This window comes from Haliotis rubra, unplaced genomic scaffold (assembly GCF_003918875.1).
Source record: "Haliotis rubra isolate DU_JTF1 unplaced genomic scaffold, ASM391887v1 Scf178, whole genome shotgun sequence".
NCBI classification, from domain to species: domain Eukaryota; kingdom Metazoa; phylum Mollusca; class Gastropoda; order Lepetellida; family Haliotidae; genus Haliotis; species Haliotis rubra.
This window is the reverse complement of record NW_025765758.1, coordinates 760,528-779,720: the sequence shown is the minus strand read 5'-3', so window position 1 is coordinate 779,720 and position 19,193 is coordinate 760,528. Positions and strand designations below refer to the sequence as shown.

Sequence of the window (19,193 nt, the reverse complement as noted above, 5' to 3'; positions counted from 1 at the left end):
AAGGATGTACAGTGTGGCTTCATCATGTTGATGCTTTTAATATGTTTTATCAATTTTATTCCAAATTTCATTCCTTTCAATTAATTGTTTACATTACTTTTGGATAAATTGTGTGTAGAACTGATAGGGAGAGCAGATAACTGCAACACTTTATGAGAGAATTGCCGCATGTCATAAATGCCACAGTATGATTCTGGAAAAGTCATAGTTCTCTAAATCCCTTTTTCACAGGAAATCAACTGAAATTGTATGTCATCATTCTTTTCAATGTAATACGTCACATGATGTGTGCATTCATGAACATGTCAGATCTTATATTCATTTAATAATGTAGCTTACTATGATATAATGCTGCAATTTAACAAAAATCTGATGGTCGCATGTGAGTGAATGTGTCTAGAATGCTGACCATTAACAACTGGTCTGCCTGGTGCAAAAAATATTTTTGTCTCACTGACATTTGAATTCACCTTGTTCATATCTACACATTTCACTGGTTGAGAATGATTTTATCATATCTACACATTTAACTGGTTGAGAATGATTTTATGAAACTTTTGCCCTTGTCAAGTTTAGAATAAACTTTTCTGCCTCTATCACCAGCATCAGAAAAGTGATCTTCAAACTAAGGTGATCGCTACTCCCATACCTTTACGTAGACCGGTGACAGTCATAACTAAGGTTGTTTTGTATAACGGCGCCCTGGAATACAACCTTACACATACATTGCTTGCTTTGGCTGGGTCTGTACCATACAATGGAGGCCAAATTTGGAATTAATCTTAATGAAGCAAACAATAACCAAAGCTGAGAGGTTTATTTCTGTGATATATTTTTTCTGAAAATGCAATCTTTTCTACATCAAGATATGCAACCCACCGTCTGTCACTACAAACCAAGATTGATATTGTTGGGATTCCTGGCAACAATGGGTCAACATAACCCATGCTAGTTGGATTTGTTAAATTTTATCAACATGATCAATGACTTGCTGGTCCAGGCTGATCATCTGCAGCATGTTGTGATTCATGTGACTGAGCTATGAAACGTTCACTCAATGTCCACTGTAGACTAACGTTTAGTCCCTGAATACATATAAGTTTGATAGTAGCAAATAAACCCATTTAAATTAAAAAGGAGCCCCAGGGAGACCAGAGTTTCAGGGACTAATAACATCTGCATTGGGGCTACACATGTTGGGGTCATTACCAATTAGAAGTCACATCATGTAACCATCAGATAACGTTTTATGTGACAGGCATATTTATTGGCCCTTGTGTTAAGCCCAGTCCCATCTCTATGGAGTCTGACGAGAGTGCTGTCATCACCTCATGTGGCCCAGTCAAGCCCCTACTGCCTAAATGTTGAAAACTTCAACCCACAATGTTACTTGAAGGCTAGATGTCGAGGTGCAAGATCTATATGATCACCAACTAAATTATCTAGGAGTTTGAACTTGTCTCCAAATTCAAAAGTTTCCTTTTGTAAAATATGAGGAGACGATATAGAATGACAAACCCCTTTATAGAAGAAAACTGTTCAATGGAAGTAAAAAGACCAGCGTCTGTCCTATGCTTGAGGATGTTCTGGGTATTTTTTTTCAAGAGTGGTTTACAAACATTGTAAAAACTGAATCGGTGTAGTGACAAAAGTATGCGCAGAAGTCAACCAGTTGAGTTGACAGTTGACCTGCTATATGTGCACCCAAGTCAGGTATGGAAATAATACTCTTTATCACTCAGGAGGAAAGTTTCCCTAAGATTTTGCTTGATTTGTGTCTTAAAGAGCAAAAACTGTGCACAAGGCCTCCACTATAGCTTGTGTCACCCCATGTGCTTGTTAATAAAGAGTTGACAGATTAACATGTGAGGCAAGATTCCAGACCACTGGTGAGGATGTTGGTCTGTCCAGCCATGGCAGTTAGATATGTTTACTTTGTAACCCAACCCCCAAATTGAGTTAGTTTTCTTGCCGATGTTAACAGACCCTGAACCTGAGGAAATCTAGACTTGCTTTATTTAGGGCTTTAGCATTGCTGGGAGGGCTAAGCATTGGGGAAAATAATATGGTTCATGGACTGTGAGACAGACTATGTCCACAGAGTTGAGCCTGTGTATGTGAAAGGCATGACACTGGAGGTTGCAGGAGTTGTCTCCCCTACTTCATTCATCCTCAATCATATTTAAACAGAAAACAGCAGGGGTTTACAATAGCAAAAAGAACTGTTATAAAATACATAACAGAAAACAGTTTGTTCATAACCCCTTAATCTCTGAAAACAAATTGTTGTGCAAAATAATGACAAATTTATGGATAACAAATTCTTTTATTTGGTGAGTGCGACATTTCGGTACAGATTCTTGTAGTTGCTCGTTGTCTAGCAGGAATGAGCATGGAATAAGAATATGTACCGAAACATTGCACTCACAGAATAAAAGAAGCTCTTATCCATAACTTTGTCATTATTGTACTTGCCCGACTTCTAAAATGCCACTCAAAGAAATTATTGTCTATGATTTTAATATACGTCTACCCTTCGTCCATTTTCCAAGCACCCATGGGGATTTCAGTGAATATGGTCCCATATGCTGTGAGTGTGAGCACAAATTGAAAGCAATATGATGAATAAACTTTAGACATAAATTACAAGGCGAACACAAATTCAACTGTTTGACCTGGTCACTTTATTGCCTCTACACACAGACTGCCACAGCACTTCACCAGTACGAGAGGCATGGAATATTCATGAGGAAATATTGACAATGAAACTTTCTTGACATATAAAACGCTTACAGTGAACCTAGAGTTCGAACACTATGTAAATAGTGCTTCTGATCACCCTCCCATAAATGTCAACACACCCAGAAGGAGGCCATGGTGTAGCCGTGTGGTTGAAGCATGGTTAAGCACCTGAAAGTAAGGGTTTGATTCTTAAAATGGGTTCAATGTATGATAACCATTTCTAGTGTACCCAATTGGGATATTGTTGGCTTATTGCTAACAGTGGTAGGGCTGGGACGGGTCCAAATTTTCTAACCGGGTACCCCACCCTATTACCCTACCCTACCCACATACCTGTTATGCTAATTCCTGACATCAAATTTGCAAGAAATGGCAATATATTCTTCAGCTTGGAGGCTAAACTTTCCAGTTTTCCAATATCTTAACCATGTATTATTTTCAAAAAAAGTGATTGGAAATTATGTCTAAATCTTCAAAGAAAATACAACCTTGAAATAATAACATATTGCATTGTTTAATCTATTTGTCACATGGTCATAACAGGTCCGGGTATTGAGACGGCTACCGGGTCCAACTCATTACCACCCATTCCGGGTATCCAGGTTACCCAGGTTACCCGTCACAGCCCTAAACAGCGGCATAAAACCAAATTCACTCAGTGCCATGTAGCACGAAATAACAAGATTGGAACAGACATAGGTTCCCATTATGCAGATGATGAGATTATTTTTAAATGCATACCTGTCAACTCTCATGCATCCTGCATGAGACTCATGCATTTTACCTCAATGTCATGCACTCATGCATTAGCACTCTAAATTCACGCATTATTGAAACTCTTTATGAATGACATCAAAATCATCTTTAGATACCATAAAAACTAATTCTCCTGGGGCATCGCCCTGGACCTGACCATGGGCTGAGCCCCCTTGAGCCCAGCTTCCCACTCATTGGAACTCTCAAGGGTTGACAGCTATGTACATGACATTGGAAATGGACCTTGTTTTTGAGTACTGAGGATGTGTGACATGTCACAAGTGTTTAAATTTGTCTGAAAGCAGGAAAGAAATGTTTAATGTGTTTAAGTGCGACAGGAAGTATAGCTTTAAAGTGAGAAAAATTTCTCATTCTTCAAACTTCCTATTTCATACAAAATGTCTCTTGAGCATTGATTGAATAAAGATATCCCGTAATGATTCCCTCAGCTCCTGAGGCTTTGCACTCCATTTCAATTTTACTTTGTGGTTTGCCAAGACACATTTATTAATTACTTATGTATATTTCAGTGATGAAAGGCTAGTCTAACAAAGAGGTATTTGATCAGCAGTATCACAGACAATATCAAGGCCACAAATGAAAAAATCAAATTTGGACAAATATTGGTCGACCTGCTGATCCTCAATTTTAGTCACCCCTTACATATGGATGGAGGCCGGATGGAGTCCTTGGATGACAGTGCTAGTAACACAGATCTACTCAATCTTGGTTTAATAAATCTATTTACAAATGGTTGTAACTATTTCCCCATCTATGACATCCATTACAGCTTAATATCTGAATCAACAAAGGCAACAGTTTACACAGACTGAGCAGACGTCAGATGTATATTCATGGCGGAATCTCTACAACATTGTCCACATTCCCCGCCAGCTCCATGGTGTAGAGCACACCAAACACTGGGACCTCACTCAGGTATTATGGTGTTATACAAAGCAATTGGCTACATAATCCTCTTACAATTACTCTCTGGACAACAGGTCCTGAAATACCTGTACTGATTGTTGGCCAAACAGTGACCACTGGGAAAAACCTGGTATGACCGACAAGCTGCTTACAGGAAATAATGTTAACAAACCTGACAATGTACACGTACTATGCTTTTAGCAAGGTAGTAGAGTTTTCAAGTCGGGGATATGCCTTGACTAATGGTCTCTGAAATGAACATATTTTACAGAAAAACACAGTTCCTAAATTATACAGGTCTTTCTTGGATAAAGTTGTTTCAGGGTTTGTATGACAGAATAGGGAATGTCCAACAGACAGCCTCATGATGTACAGATTGATATGTTCTCATAACATCACTGCTCAAATATTGTGGAAAGAGGACAGGATTTATTCAACCTGATTCTGAAGAGTGACAGAGTGCAGAGGCCAGATAAGCTGCGTATCCGGGTAAAATACGCATAGAAAATTTCCAATGACGCATTGAAAAATAATTGTTGCGTACCATTTACGCATTTAAAATGTTAGATACGCAAAAAGTTTAAAACAAATGCGTACGGAATATATTTATAAAAATCGCTTGCGTAATGAAAAAGACATCGATTGCTATCAAGTTGTACTGTTAGTATAGGACAAGTGTTGTACTGTCAGTATAGGATGAGTGATTTTTTATGAAATCATTTCCATTATATTTAAGTTGGTTTTGATTAGGTATGACATAAGGCAGAACATACCTGCTTAATAAACTTACTCAATGACATCATTCTTAGGTGAGTAAAATGACTGGACTACACACATATTTGAAAGCAGTGGGTAACGGAAAATGAAATACCCACTCAACATTCATAATACCCACTCCAAAACAATACAGTGGGTACAGTACCCACATGAGCTAAATCTTATCTGGAGCTCTGTGAGTGAGTATGGTTTTACGCCGCTTTTAGCAATAATCCACCAATATCACAGCGGGGGACACCAGAAATGGGCTTCACACCTTGTACCCATGTGGGGAATTGAACCCAGGTCTTCAGTGTGACAGCAAACGCTTTAACCACTAGGCTACCCCACTGCCCCTGATTCTGAAGAAGGCCATACTAAACTTCTTTCCTTTTTTGTATCATCATTATCTGTGATGCTTAAACATCATTCAATCATTAAAAACCTTCAATAAATTTATAATCAATTTTTCACACAGTGAAACTGATATGAATTGTAAGTAAATTATGGCTATTGACTATTTTTCTACGCCAAATTTCCCTAGTTTGTCATAGACCTGATATCACACTTCCATGAAATGATGAGCAGGAAATACCAAATCAAACATATCCAAATAAGACATAAATTGTCAACAGTTTGATGTTGCTATGGTCTGAAGTGAAATATTGATCTTTATTTGCCCTAAGTAGTATTGTGGTGAAAAAGTTCTAACCCCTGCCCTCATCCCAACAGTGATGGTCATGACCCTGTCTTATTGGTGTCAAGACAACCTTCCAATACCCTAATCCAAACAGTTGCCAGAGTAAATCTGTGGTCACCTTCCATGTGTGTGGTGTGAAGATCATTTCTGGTGTCCCCCGCCGTGATATTGCTGCAATGTTGCTAAAAGCGGCGTAAAACCAAACTCACATCACATTAATCTCAATGGTTCCCAGAGCATATCTTTGATCACCATCCAAACAGTCCTCTTTGAGTCACCTTCCATGCCCAAACAGTTGTCAGAGTCATCACTTGATGCCCTCCATTTGTCTGTATCAAGAAGCTTGTCCTGCTGTAGGCCTAAATTCAAAGATCCAGAGAGTCAGTCATAGATGCAACCCATGTGTCCGTATTGAGACTTCCCCAATCACCCTAATAATCATGACTCTGATAGTCAATCCTTGATCCCTTCCATGTGAGTGTGTCTCAAGCATCTTCTACCAGCTAACCAGCAATGATTCTGATAGTCAATCCTTGATCCCTTGTAGGTGTCTTTGTGTCTCAAACATCTTTCTACCAGCTAACAGCAATGATTCTGACATTCAATCCTTGATCCCTTCCAAGTGCCTGTGTCTCAGACATCTTTCTACCAGCTAACAGCAACGATTCAGACATTCAATCCTTGATCCCCATCCAGTGTCTGTGTCTCAGACATCTTTCTACCAGCTAACAGCAACGATTCAGACATTCAATCCTTGATCCCCACCCAGTGTCTGTGTCTCAGACATCTTTCTACCAGCTAACAGCAACGATTCAGACATTCAATCCTTGATCCCCACCCAGTCAATCCTTGATCCCTTGCAGGTGTCTGTGTCTCAGACATCTTTCTACCAGCTAACAGCAACGATTCAGACATTCAATCCTTGATCCCCACCCAGTGTCTGTGTCTCAGACATCTTTCCACCAGCTAACAGCAACGATTCAGATAATCAATCCTTGATCCCCACCCAGTGTCTGTGTCCCGGTCCAGAAAGACCCTCTTGCATAAACAAGTATGTCAACCCTCCAATTCCACTTAATATTATCACACAAAAGTAAACACTGACAATAAATTCCTGTCTGACAGGCAATATAGGCTGTAGATTTTTGTGTCCACAGAGGCACTGGTGATATACAACCAGAGTGACAGCATGTAAACAGATCCCTGAACCCCATGTTCACTAACACTGTATATACTCAAGCAAGTCAAGCCAACAACACCACATATCACACTTAACACAATTTTTAATTCATATCAATATTGAAACAAATCTTTAAAGGGAGGAGCTGACTACTTAAACACAAAAATAGAACTGCTGGTGAAAAAGTAATTAAGATTACAGTATGAAAAGTGAGAAAACAAATCGTGGTTCTAAGCTTCTATTCAACTTGAACATTTTTATTAACACCCTCGGGTACATGACAAACATGACTTCTAAACTGTATTACAGCAAAGTTTTTTCAAATTAAATATTTAGCCACTGATTAAAACAGAGAGCAGCACGAATGTTACACAAAGTTGAACCGGTTAACTTTAAACTGTACTCATATCTTGACCTTTAAGATCAACAAGCAAATTGTTAGACATGGTCTATCAAAGTAACATGGTTTATCAAGCACGATATCTACATAAGTCACTTTAGTGATCACAATAGTTATTCTTACAGCTCATGTCCACAATCAAATCAACATAATCCCCTCATTCAAGTTCACAATTGAACAAATAACTAAAGGACAACTCTGCTGATTTTTTCTTCTCATGATTTTACAAAGAGTCACCCTGCATGCTGGTACAATGGGTATGATACAATAGGTAATGCAAGACGGAAATTTCACCTCAAGTCGATATTCTTTATTTAGCAGGTGAATCAAACCCTGAGTCATTTAATGTATATTGATTAGATTGAAAACAGGATCTTCCAGGACAGAAAACATGTACCTAGGTAGGCTAGAGGGCTAGATAATGTTATTCCATTCACACACAAACAGGAAATACTAAAGATTCTGTGATTCATTTAAAAAGATCATGTTCTTATGTTTATAGACCAATATAACTTGTAATATAATATAGAAAATATGATGTATTTTATCATGATACAATGCGGTATCACTTAATTATTTCACCACTTATATATAGTTGGAAAATTGCTGTTTGTGGCATGAAACAATAATCAAAGAGTGCCTAACTCTAGTAGTTTTGTGTTTCATAAAACACTAGAAATGATATATGTACAAGCTGCAGAAAACCCAAACATGCACAAAGAGACTAAAGTTACATCAGGTGGAATGTGAGTGAGTGAGTTTAGTTTTACGCCGCACTCAGCAATATTCCAGCTATATGGTGGCGGTCTGTAAATAATCGAGTCTGGACAATCCAGTGATCAACAGCATGAGCATCAATCCGAGCAATTGGGAACCGATGATATGTATCAACCATGCCAGCAAGCCTGACCACCCGATCCCGTTAGTCGCCTCTTACGACAAGCATGGGTTACTGAAGATTCATTCTAACCCGGACCTTCACGGGTCGAGGTGGAAAGAATGACTCAGTTATTTAGTTGCATCAGGGATGAGACTGTTATAAATAACATCCCATCTGTGCAAAACTGGAAGATGTACCAGTCATTTAGTCTCTTTGTGCATGTCATTCACATTAATGGCCACCAAGATCCTAATGAGTAAGATGGGTTGAGTTAAATTTTGATAAGAAAACAAAAACAGTCGCTTAGAAAACTGAGATGAGGACTAACTTCACTTAAACAATTACTGAAGTCACAATGTAACCTTAGAGGTTTTCACAACAGCCACGAAACAATGACATGTATACTAGCCATCACTAGTGTCAATATTAGTGTTGGGAATTGGTTGAAATCTCACACTTGATGATTGCTTCATTACCAACGGACAATCATCCTTAATAATTTGTTAAAGCACAAAAAAAGGAAAAAAACATAGTTATTTTGGGGTTTTTTTGCAAAAGTTCACATCAAAGGATGACTAGTATGCTAGGAACATAAATTTCTTGGTGTCCTTAAGATAAATTCAATCATGACTTGGAACGAGCTTGTAGTGCTTATGAAATGTAACAGACAAAACCAACCTTGTAATAATGTTGATAAAAACAAGTGTTCCAGAATTGTTTGTGTTCGATTATGAGAAAACATGATCGATTGCTTGGTCGTTTAGTCACTGCGACCAATCTTCGATTATTTCAGTTAATCGGACCACCACTATGATGTACACATATATAACATACAGTGAGTGCTTTAAGTGAGTCTTAAAACTTTTGATGGGTAGTATATGTGATCTTACTCCCTACAGTAGCAATATTACAGTGCCTAGTCTGGCTGTTTTTCTGAGACACGTTTACTGAGATTTATTCAGCAGCCCAGTGATTGGGGCCACCAATCAATGATGATTATCATTGGTCAGCCATTAGTCGAGACAGTGAGATGTTCGTACACCATGACAGTGGCATCATCGGTGGCCTAGCAACAGCAATGTTGTGACAACACTGATCCCTCTTCTCTGACATATACATCAGCCCGGAGTGGCTGCCAGACTAGGAGATGTAGTCAGGAGAGGAGCCGACTACATATCCATAGTGATAGCCAACCTAGGTGATTTCAACAACAGCCATAGGTACAGACACTAAAGAAGATACCACCAACAGCAACAGGAGTCATCACAAGATGACACATCCCCCTGGACCCAACAAATTTGAAAGAACAAATCATCTGACAGTTACTTAAAGTCCAATTTGAATAGTTTAGACTAAGTTAAAATTGTTACCATGGTAATCATGAAGACTATAAATGCTAGAAGTTCACAAATAGCAAAAGGCACCACTTTAGGTCATTTTTCATACATCTACCAATTTTTGTTGAAAGATATTGAATGAAGCCTAACCATCCCTTGTGAGACTAAGTCCAAATCGTTTCCATGGTAACCGAGACAAATGAAAATGAAAAAATATGCAAATAGCAAAAGGCACCAAGTTTTGTTGATAGATACTGAACGGACAGACAGATGAGACGTTGACTATATCCCCCGCATTATATGAGGTTATCAACACTCCTTTGGGACAACCAGCCCAGGTGGTGAAAAACAGTAGTCACCCATTCTTAGAACAACATCCAAAAAAATGGTCAGGCCAGGTGATGGCAGCCACATGGTCCCCTTGTACAAAGCGATCTTAGTAAAAAAGCAATTTTAGTGCTACAATTATCTTGTGTTTAAAAAGTTAAAGAACGGTAATCACAATCGAAAAAAGCGGAAAGGTCACCTTTTGCAAATGGCCCCAAGTCGAGAAAATAAGATCCAATTCTTAATCTAAATGGGATGATAAATATCATCTCCACGGTTCCACTACCTTTTCAACCAATACAACACCACCTTCAGTATCATCCATCCATATCAGATGATGTTTTAACCTTGGCAACTACTAATTAAATGACAAAACACTCTACTGTATGGTTAAATATTGATTTATCTGATAGTACTTCAGTAGATTGTCATCAAAATTGTCCAGGAGATATATTTCAATTTTGGTAACGATGAAGAAGAATGTTCTATCCACCAAGCATTATTCAGGGTTATATATTTTTGAAGACCACAGAATGTAAAGACTCTTATTGATTGTAGGTGCCCTAGGTTAAATAAATGGGTGTTCAAGAGAATAGCTAACACTGAACACAGAACTCTACTTCATGATGTAAGAGTGTGCATGTCAAGAGCCCGTTAGTTAAAAATAGCTCTCGAAGTTCCCGACCGAAACAAAATCTGTAAGTGCCAGTGCTGGAAGATTAAAGAGTATTCTGCTGTACTGTAATGATTATATATGGAAATCTATTTTAAATTGTATCAAATTATGAAATGTCAATATTAAAACTTAAACAAGCTTATGAATTTCAGCATCCCGTAGTAAATCTCAGGCATCTATCTCCGGTACTTGTTCAGCATCCATCTTAAATTTCTATGTGCATAAGATGCAGGATTTTTCATCCAGAAAATCCATGTATCAAGAATGATCTAAAGTTGATAAGGTCATGAAGGCTTCATAATGTCATTTGTTTCAAACTAGCAGTTTTCAGCTTATATTGTTTATTAATAAAAAAACCATATCAAATTATCTCAAAGCGATAAACACGATATTACATTTTGTAACTGGACTGACAAAACACCTGTTGTCCTACAAGAATTTTACCACAGCGACCAAGTACAATTGCGAAACAAGAAATATTATCCCCATTCCAAGCTTTCAAAAGTTTTTTAGACATTATTTCCCATGGAAATGTAACAGCAACAGCAAAGAAATGTAACCTTGATGTTACATAACACAACCCACTCGGCAGCCCGATGTGACACATGATACAGCTATAATGGGAATAACACTGGTGTGTGGTTGAATGCTGCATGTGTAATTATGGGCCGTAATGGACCTGTGTACCAGCCAAGGACGGGCAAGGTGGTCGCTCCTATAGATTTCTCTACCCACACATTATTAATGAAATCCTGTCACCACCTTGATGACTTTCATATTGTGTAATGTAAAGGTTAATGCATGTAAATGACAATAAAAGCTTTTCAGCTGACTATGGCAATAGCAACTGATCATTGACACAGATCTTGTTATTTCTCCAATAAGCAAAATGTCTGTATAAGGGTCCTGATGGGGGGTGTCCCCTAACACGAAAAACACTTCTAAGCCCACAAAAAAACACCCAAACCTTCAAAGCCTGGCATTTAGGGTTGCTTATAATCCCCCATAACCAACTAGTGCTAACATAAAAAAATAATACAAAAGAAAACAATAAAAGCAAACAAAACCATCCCATAGTTCATCCCCCCCTACAACTTCTGGCAAATTTCCAAATTCATAAAATTTAATAATGCAACACTAACACCCCCTCCCGGTTGCCACAGCATCATATTTAGTCAGTAAAATCCCGGAAAACAGAATCATCATCATCATCATCATCATAGGGTGTCAGTAGTCAGGAAAACGTGGAACCTTTAACTAGCAAGCTATTTTTTTGGCTTATTCAGTATATCCTTAATAGGCTTTCAGCATCACATTTAGTCAGTAAAATCCCGGAAAACAGAATCATCATCATCATCATAGGGTGTCAGTAGTCAGGAAAACATGGAGCCTTTAACTAGCAAGCTATATTTTTGGCTTATTAAGTATATCCTTAACAGGCTTTCGGCATCATATTTAGTCAGTAAAATCACAGAAAACAGAAATCTGACATGTGAAATCATCTCAATGCCAAAGCAGATCATGAGTCTGTTCAGGAAACACGGGACCACCGATTCTGCTTTACTTTCATTACTGTAATTTGTCTTTTGCAAATACCAACAGATGAACTGGTCAGATTTGCTCAGTTATGAGAAAATATTAAATACTTAATTTATGCTAAGCTGATGGTTAAGAAACTTTTATGTTTATCTCTTACAATACAAATTCGACTCAACTTACATGCTAAACTGTACATCCAATCTGGACTCTGATACCCATGTTTGCTTTTATTGTTTTGTATTATTTTTTTAATGAAAAAAAAAAGATATCATACAAAAAAGTCAATTTTCATGGGGTCTCAACATGATCAATATTAGTTTTTGCCTATATTCTCCAACATTCACAATTAACATGAAAAAAACCCCATTAACACAAACTATTCCAACAGATTGACAGAGTAGAAATTGGTTGGGCTTACCTTGCTGAACGTTGGTTCAATCACACAATATCAATTGACATATGTTATGTTTTTTATGTTTGTTCAAAGTGGGTGTTGGTATGGTTTCAATCTATGAAGAAAATATTTTATTTTCATTTAATGAGCTGTAACATTTAAATCTGTGTTTTCTATCCCAGATCTTCATAAAAAGAACACATAATTTGACTTAGTATTCTCACATGGAACGTCATCTTGTTTCCTTCCTTCATTATCAGTACAACTGACCTGTCTGCCTTTTAGCTATGATACTTACATCCTTGTTATCACTATCAGATTATTCTTAAAATATCACACCCTTCATCCTGTGTAGAATTGTTCAATGTTGACCTTGTGCACTTTTTTATTCATTATTATTATTGGATATTAATATAGCGCACATATCCACGCACTAGTGTATTCTCAAGGCACTGGTATTTTTTCCCTCCATCATTGAATGTCAATCTCAATGGCACATCTTATTATCAATCTCAACTCCCTGGGGACCATACAACTCTTGCTGCCACAAGGTGCACTGAGTTACTGCCGCTTTCCCACCCTTACGAGGTACCCATTCACACTTTACCCTTGGATTCAACACTTCGTTTCTGCTGTCTGGCTGCAGCATGGATTTAACTCTTGCTTCCACTCTATTTGCAACAAATGTACTTCCAAGACACTCTCACGTGTCAAAGCTCTTTATCCAGCCTCATGTAAGAATGTCGAGTTTTGATTGGTTAACTTGACTCTGATAAAATACCATGTACACCCGTCACGATCCGCGAGCAGGGAGTACAAAGTTTATTACCCCGCCACGCCTCGGTGACCATGCGAAGTGAGAAAAGCGTGCACCAAGCCTTTAGTAACGTGCGCTGCATTGAGGTCAATCGATCAGCTGTTGTCAACATGGCAGCAAGGAAACGTTTTGCCACAACAACTGAGAATGAAATTGATTCGATGCGTATTGTTTTCTTTTGATTTAGTAAAACATTCGGCTAGATAAATGCGTTATCACATCGTGTCGAGGGAAATACGGGGTTTTATCAGTCCCTCGTATTTCCCACGACACGATGTGATAACTTATAGTATGCAAACAGTCCTTTAATCAACTGTCTGCTATACCTTGTGTCATTGTTACCATTTGCTCATCTTCAATACTGTAATCAAGCAACAGAATTTCTGCAGATGGCAGGAAGCAGTTCATACACAGCTGACAAAAACAAATGTAGACCAGAGTGAAGAAACATGAAATACTTAAACTCTCAATAAACATATGCAACATGGCATCAGTGTACGAAGCTCATTGAAATAATCAATGGGCACTTCTCATAACACTATTGTCCAGCTGAAACACTTGACATGAGTCCCTAGACATACATATATATACCACTGGATAGTACCTCAAGGACATCAGGAACTGCCATTAGGTTTGACCACTGTAATATGACTAATCAGATCCAGGTGATCAGTATCAAGGTCTTTTATAACAAAATATAAGAAGTAGTCATTAATAAACAATAAACAGGAAATTATCATGATAATACTGGAAACCAGTGTCAAAATATACAAATGATACATTCATGTTTGTTACACATTATTAAAACAATTGGACTATAGTAAACAAAATATACATTTGAGTAGGGATACTTCATGGGCAATTAAACAAGATATGTACTAATGTCGCTGATGTGATATAATTGATATGTAATTAATTGTTAATACATAAAAACAATAATAATCATACATTTAATTTAATCTGTGGTGTATTTCTTGTATATCAGACAGCTATTATTTCAGCTTCCTTGATAATGAGATAGGGTTAAACAACATATGGTGTCCACTGAGTGTCATATATCCTTTGTGTAAACTGTATTTCATTGGTAGGAATGTAGGCCATTTACTATAGGAGTTGTACATCTCTAACAATGATATGAATGAATGCGTATCTTATTTTACAGTCTTGAAAATCTCAAAATCATATCAAAATTATATGTGTATTAATATCCAGGGAACCTACCTGAGCAGGTATACCGCTCTTTCAATGTCATTCAAATGGGGGTCGACAGTGAGTTTCTCAAGCTCCTCGGAGCTCTGAAATACAGAATATCAACATCAATGATAATTATGCGTTATTGCGTTATTTTTACATTACTCCTAAAAACAACTCACACGTTTCTTCTTCTATGATAACACGCACCTTTAGCGCCTTGGTGATCGGTCGGCCATCCAATTGCAGTTCTTGCAAATCTTCGGCCAGCGACGTTGTTGTCGCGTCCATTCTGATTTTTCAAAATGTCACCTTGTAATTGTAAGCATTTCCTTCCGTTTCGTTCTTTTTAGATCCAGTTTTAGGTGTTTTTAGCCATTTAATGTCGTTTTACACACGAGAAACATTGTGAGTTAGTGGTGCATGGAGAAAGCTTCTCTTGACAACACAACTGGCCTCCATGTTGCTCGGCTAAACGAGATCTCGCAAACTCTCGTTGCGGTATGCGAGATTCGGTGACAGCAAGTGCCCGCTTTACTTCAATGTTAGATCTGCACTTATAGAAATGATACAACTATTATTTATCTCCCATTTGTTTACGAACGGTTTGTCTTTCAAATAGTTAATCAACTTATCATAAATCCAAGGTTAGCAAGACCTAAGATACACGTTGCATGTTTCTCTAATTGAGTAAATACGTGGTTGTAGAGCTTACAAAATTATTCATGAAGTGTTAAGACTTTGAAATTGAATCAATTCGTTGTTTCCTTTGACCAACCCAAATGTATTCTGGAAAACGCATCTGCCTCTCTCCAACATAGATAAGACCAGCCAATTACCACTTCATTAATTAGTTCCCATGTTTGTGTATATGTATATACCTGAGCCTGACGTGCATTCGTATCAATGACTTCTATGAGGACTCATCAACGATCAATTCAAACATGTATGATATTCACGCAATAATACTTAACCCAGTTTTCTTTACACAGAATTTGACATTATGGAATAACGAGGCCCACCCGCGCACGCAAGGTTTGATAAATGGGTAAATATTTATGTATGCAACCGTGACAGCTGTTTGTTGAATGGGCACCTTGAATAGCTGCACGAGATTCACCGTCGCGTGGACAGAAATAGATACTCTTCGCTAATAATTTTCTATAGAGAATACTGGCTGTCTAACGCTATTTATGGACGCACTTTGCCCAACGTTTTATGAAGGAATCCTCTTGGTTAAACGCTCAGAAAACTCGCCGTTATTTAGGTGTTATTTTCTGCCATGCTCTAGCCTTTATATATAGACGCTCTTGACAAAACGTACTATAAGACGCTTGGTGGTCAGGACCAAGCTCTGGTTTATTAAGCCGCTTGGCAATACGGTCTGTGAACAGGCGGTCTTGGTTTATCTCGATTTACCCTGCAAGAGGCGTCGAGGTAGCCTTGTATAAGTGTTCGCTGGTCTCGCCGAAGACCCGGGTTCGATTCCCAATATTTTGCGTCGACTACCGTGATATGGAAAGTTTATTGCCTGAAGACGACTTAAGTAATTACTAAAATACAGGTCAACCTGAACCAAATGATGTAATCTTGTACAGAGAAAGTCTAATCCTTGACCCCGAATCCCGAAAGCAATTTCACATAAATGTCCTTCCTAACTGAGGAGAGGGTGCTGTTTGAAGTTACATTACAAATAATCGAAAAATAAAATGTATAAAGAGAAGTATATAGCGTACATATATAGAACGTCATACTAGTGCATTTGGATGTTTTGTTTTGAACGAGATGTCATTGGAAAAGAGAAACAACGAGTTCGAATAATGAGTTGTTTCTCTGCTCCCATGACATCTTCGAGTTCAGTACAAAACATCCAAATGCACTAGTATGACGTTCTATATTATTATGTACGCTCCTATTTTGCATTAATCTGTTACTTAATATAACAAATCCTAGCGGCAGGCAGAGGTTCAATACGGAATCTGGGGCGCAATACGGAATTTGACCACGTCATCCGTATTGCACCCCTGTGTTACTATCCTAAGTTTACATGGGTATCTAATAAACATTTTTATTTCATAATGTTACGTCCGCGTACGAAAACGTATTTATATGCGTCCAGCGTATACCAGCCATTGAATCCAAAATACACAGAAAATAGATTCCAAAATAATGTCTATCCAAAGGGTGTAAGTAGCCACATTATAGGTACACCTCCCATGAAAACTGCATTTGTGGTTGATGGTTGTTTAAGATAGAAATTAGAAATGATTTGGTGGTTCCATACATGAAATGTAAATAGTAATTGTCTACAAACAACCAAATGTACTCATTCACATAGTCATGCAGAGCTGTCTCCAATAGTTCATTCGGTACCTAAAACTACATTCAGAGGCTAACAGTATTTACCTGACGAAATCCGAAGATGAGCGTGACCCTCTCATCACAAACGTCGTCGAGGAGCTCATCAAAACCAAGTGAGAACATATCAGTCAGATCCTGACCAACGGACCCCTACAACTTCCATGTACCGTGTAGGGAGCCATGGTAGCGAAAAGCTTCGCGGTCGTAGCATCTCTTTAGACAGTGACATCTGTCGGTTACTGTGCTCACTGTACCGCTATTCAGACTGTACGTACGTGACAGGAGATACTGGCTGTACAATTGCGGACTAATTTCCGCTAGTCAGATGTTTGCTTTACTGAACATTTACCACGTCCTTTCACAATTACAATGAAGGCTTGGATTGATTGCTCCGTATTTCGCATTAAGAGACACTGTTTACTAAAACGGAATACCATAAAACCGTTAGGATTCACGCTACATGAGCGCACACGTAATATTTACTTTAAATACACATAGCGTCTTTTATCTTCACCATGAACCTGCTCCAATTACTTTATAAAGGTGAATTACACGTATTTTAACTTCGACTCGGCATGCTCAATTAGAATTAGCGCCTTTTTTGGTTACATTCGTGGGTAAGGTAGACGAGTAGTTAAAGCTTTGGCTCGCCGCGCCGAAGGTCGGGATCGATTCCCCACAGTGTGCGAAGTCGGATGTCGAAATGTAATCACGGGTTCGAATCTCAGCTCGCCTTAATGATACCTGTCGGTTTGTCAGCACGATATCCGTGCGTAGGTCGATGCTCATGCTATTGATCACCGGATTGTCTGGGCCAGACTCGATTAATTACAGACAGCTGCCATATAGCTGGTTTATTGCTATAGTGCGGCGTAAAACGAAATTCACTCACTAACTCACAAAAGTGGCAAAGAAGGCGTTGGTCTTCCTGTCCATATCTAACTAACACGTGCTATTACTGAAAACCACCGGGGCTTCTAGCACCTACACTAAACGCCAAAAGCAACGTTACCCTCCTTCCTTAATAAATTTCTTAAAATCTACTCCAGTGATGATGAAACTGTCTGCTGCATTGTGATGCGTGGACGTTCACTTCTTGGTCTGTCTACGGTGACCCCAGTGTCTGTAACGCTGAATAAGTCTTATAACCGTGATACGGTGGCATCCGGGGGCGTTGGCAACAGCATTGTATGTCGACCTATCTGCACCATTCCAATGGCTCTTTCTCTCTCTTCAGCTGTTAATTGTGGCATATTTCTCGTACTTGTGTATAATATCATGCATTATAGGCTTTCTTTATACCCTATAGAATCATTCTACACGTGACATTGATGCAAATACCGCTTGAATATTGCTACGTTTTGCCGATTTATATTGCTATGTGTAAACAGAAAATGGAAAAATGTTACTTTGCAAGCAAAAGTGTTAACAAAGATAATTTTAGGTGTTCCTAAACACTTTTTCACAATATCAAAGCCACATTGTACTTGTTTTCACTAATGCAATAAGCAGAAAATGTTTTAAAAGACTGATATGATAGGAATGATTATTTTACAATTTTAGCACATCCTACAACAGTTGTTTCTTGTTTTAATAGTTGAAAAATGGGGATACTGAATGGTTTATCTTTGTCTCAAAGCAAATTTTTATTTCAACCCCTCTTTTGGACATCTAAATCACTGTTACTGGTTTATTTCGGCATGGTCGAAAATAGGACAATTTAATTCTTCTGAAAAGATGCATTTCACCTAAATATGAATGCATTTGAGAATTATTTTTCGTGATTTGCATAAAGCTGTGTTGTTAAGCTTTCTTGTACACAAATACCTTCTAACATATCTTTGATAGTTTTTAAGTAATTCATAAAGGTAGGAGGGTAACGTTTCTTTTGGCGTTTAGTGTAGGTATATTTTGTCACTACCGAGGTCTCAGCACTATTTAAACGGATCACAGTCATAGATGAAGATTGTTAAGATAATTTGAGAGATGAGGTTTTCTGAGACGACGGCTGCATCTTTCTGAAGGGGACCTCGAAGCAATTAAGAAATCCTAGGTAATATGGATCTTTTTGCACTCTCATTCGTGTCAAACTGATTTGAAATTCGTATTAAGAATTCAGGTTTTGCCCTCGCTAAGATAAAGAAGAACATTTAAACTCCTATTGCTTGAAAACATAATTCACCCACTCATTCACTGGGGGCGGTGGGGTA

The 19,193-nt window shown here is 38.2% G+C and overlaps 1 protein-coding gene across 1 annotated transcript in view; it reads right to left on the bottom strand.

The window, feature by feature from the left end:
• Window positions 1–15,083, bottom strand: part of LOC124273210 (serine/threonine-protein phosphatase 4 regulatory subunit 4-like) — a 110,327-nt gene extending 95,244 nt beyond the window's left edge. Inside the window, 2 exon segments of the mRNA XM_046708426.1 lie at window positions 14,653–14,726; window positions 14,833–15,083. Of these exon segments, the coding sequence (XP_046564382.1) occupies window positions 14,653–14,726; window positions 14,833–14,913 (155 nt within the window). The 5' untranslated portion in view covers window positions 14,914–15,083.
• Between the last annotated feature and the right edge of the window lie 4,110 nt (window positions 15,084–19,193).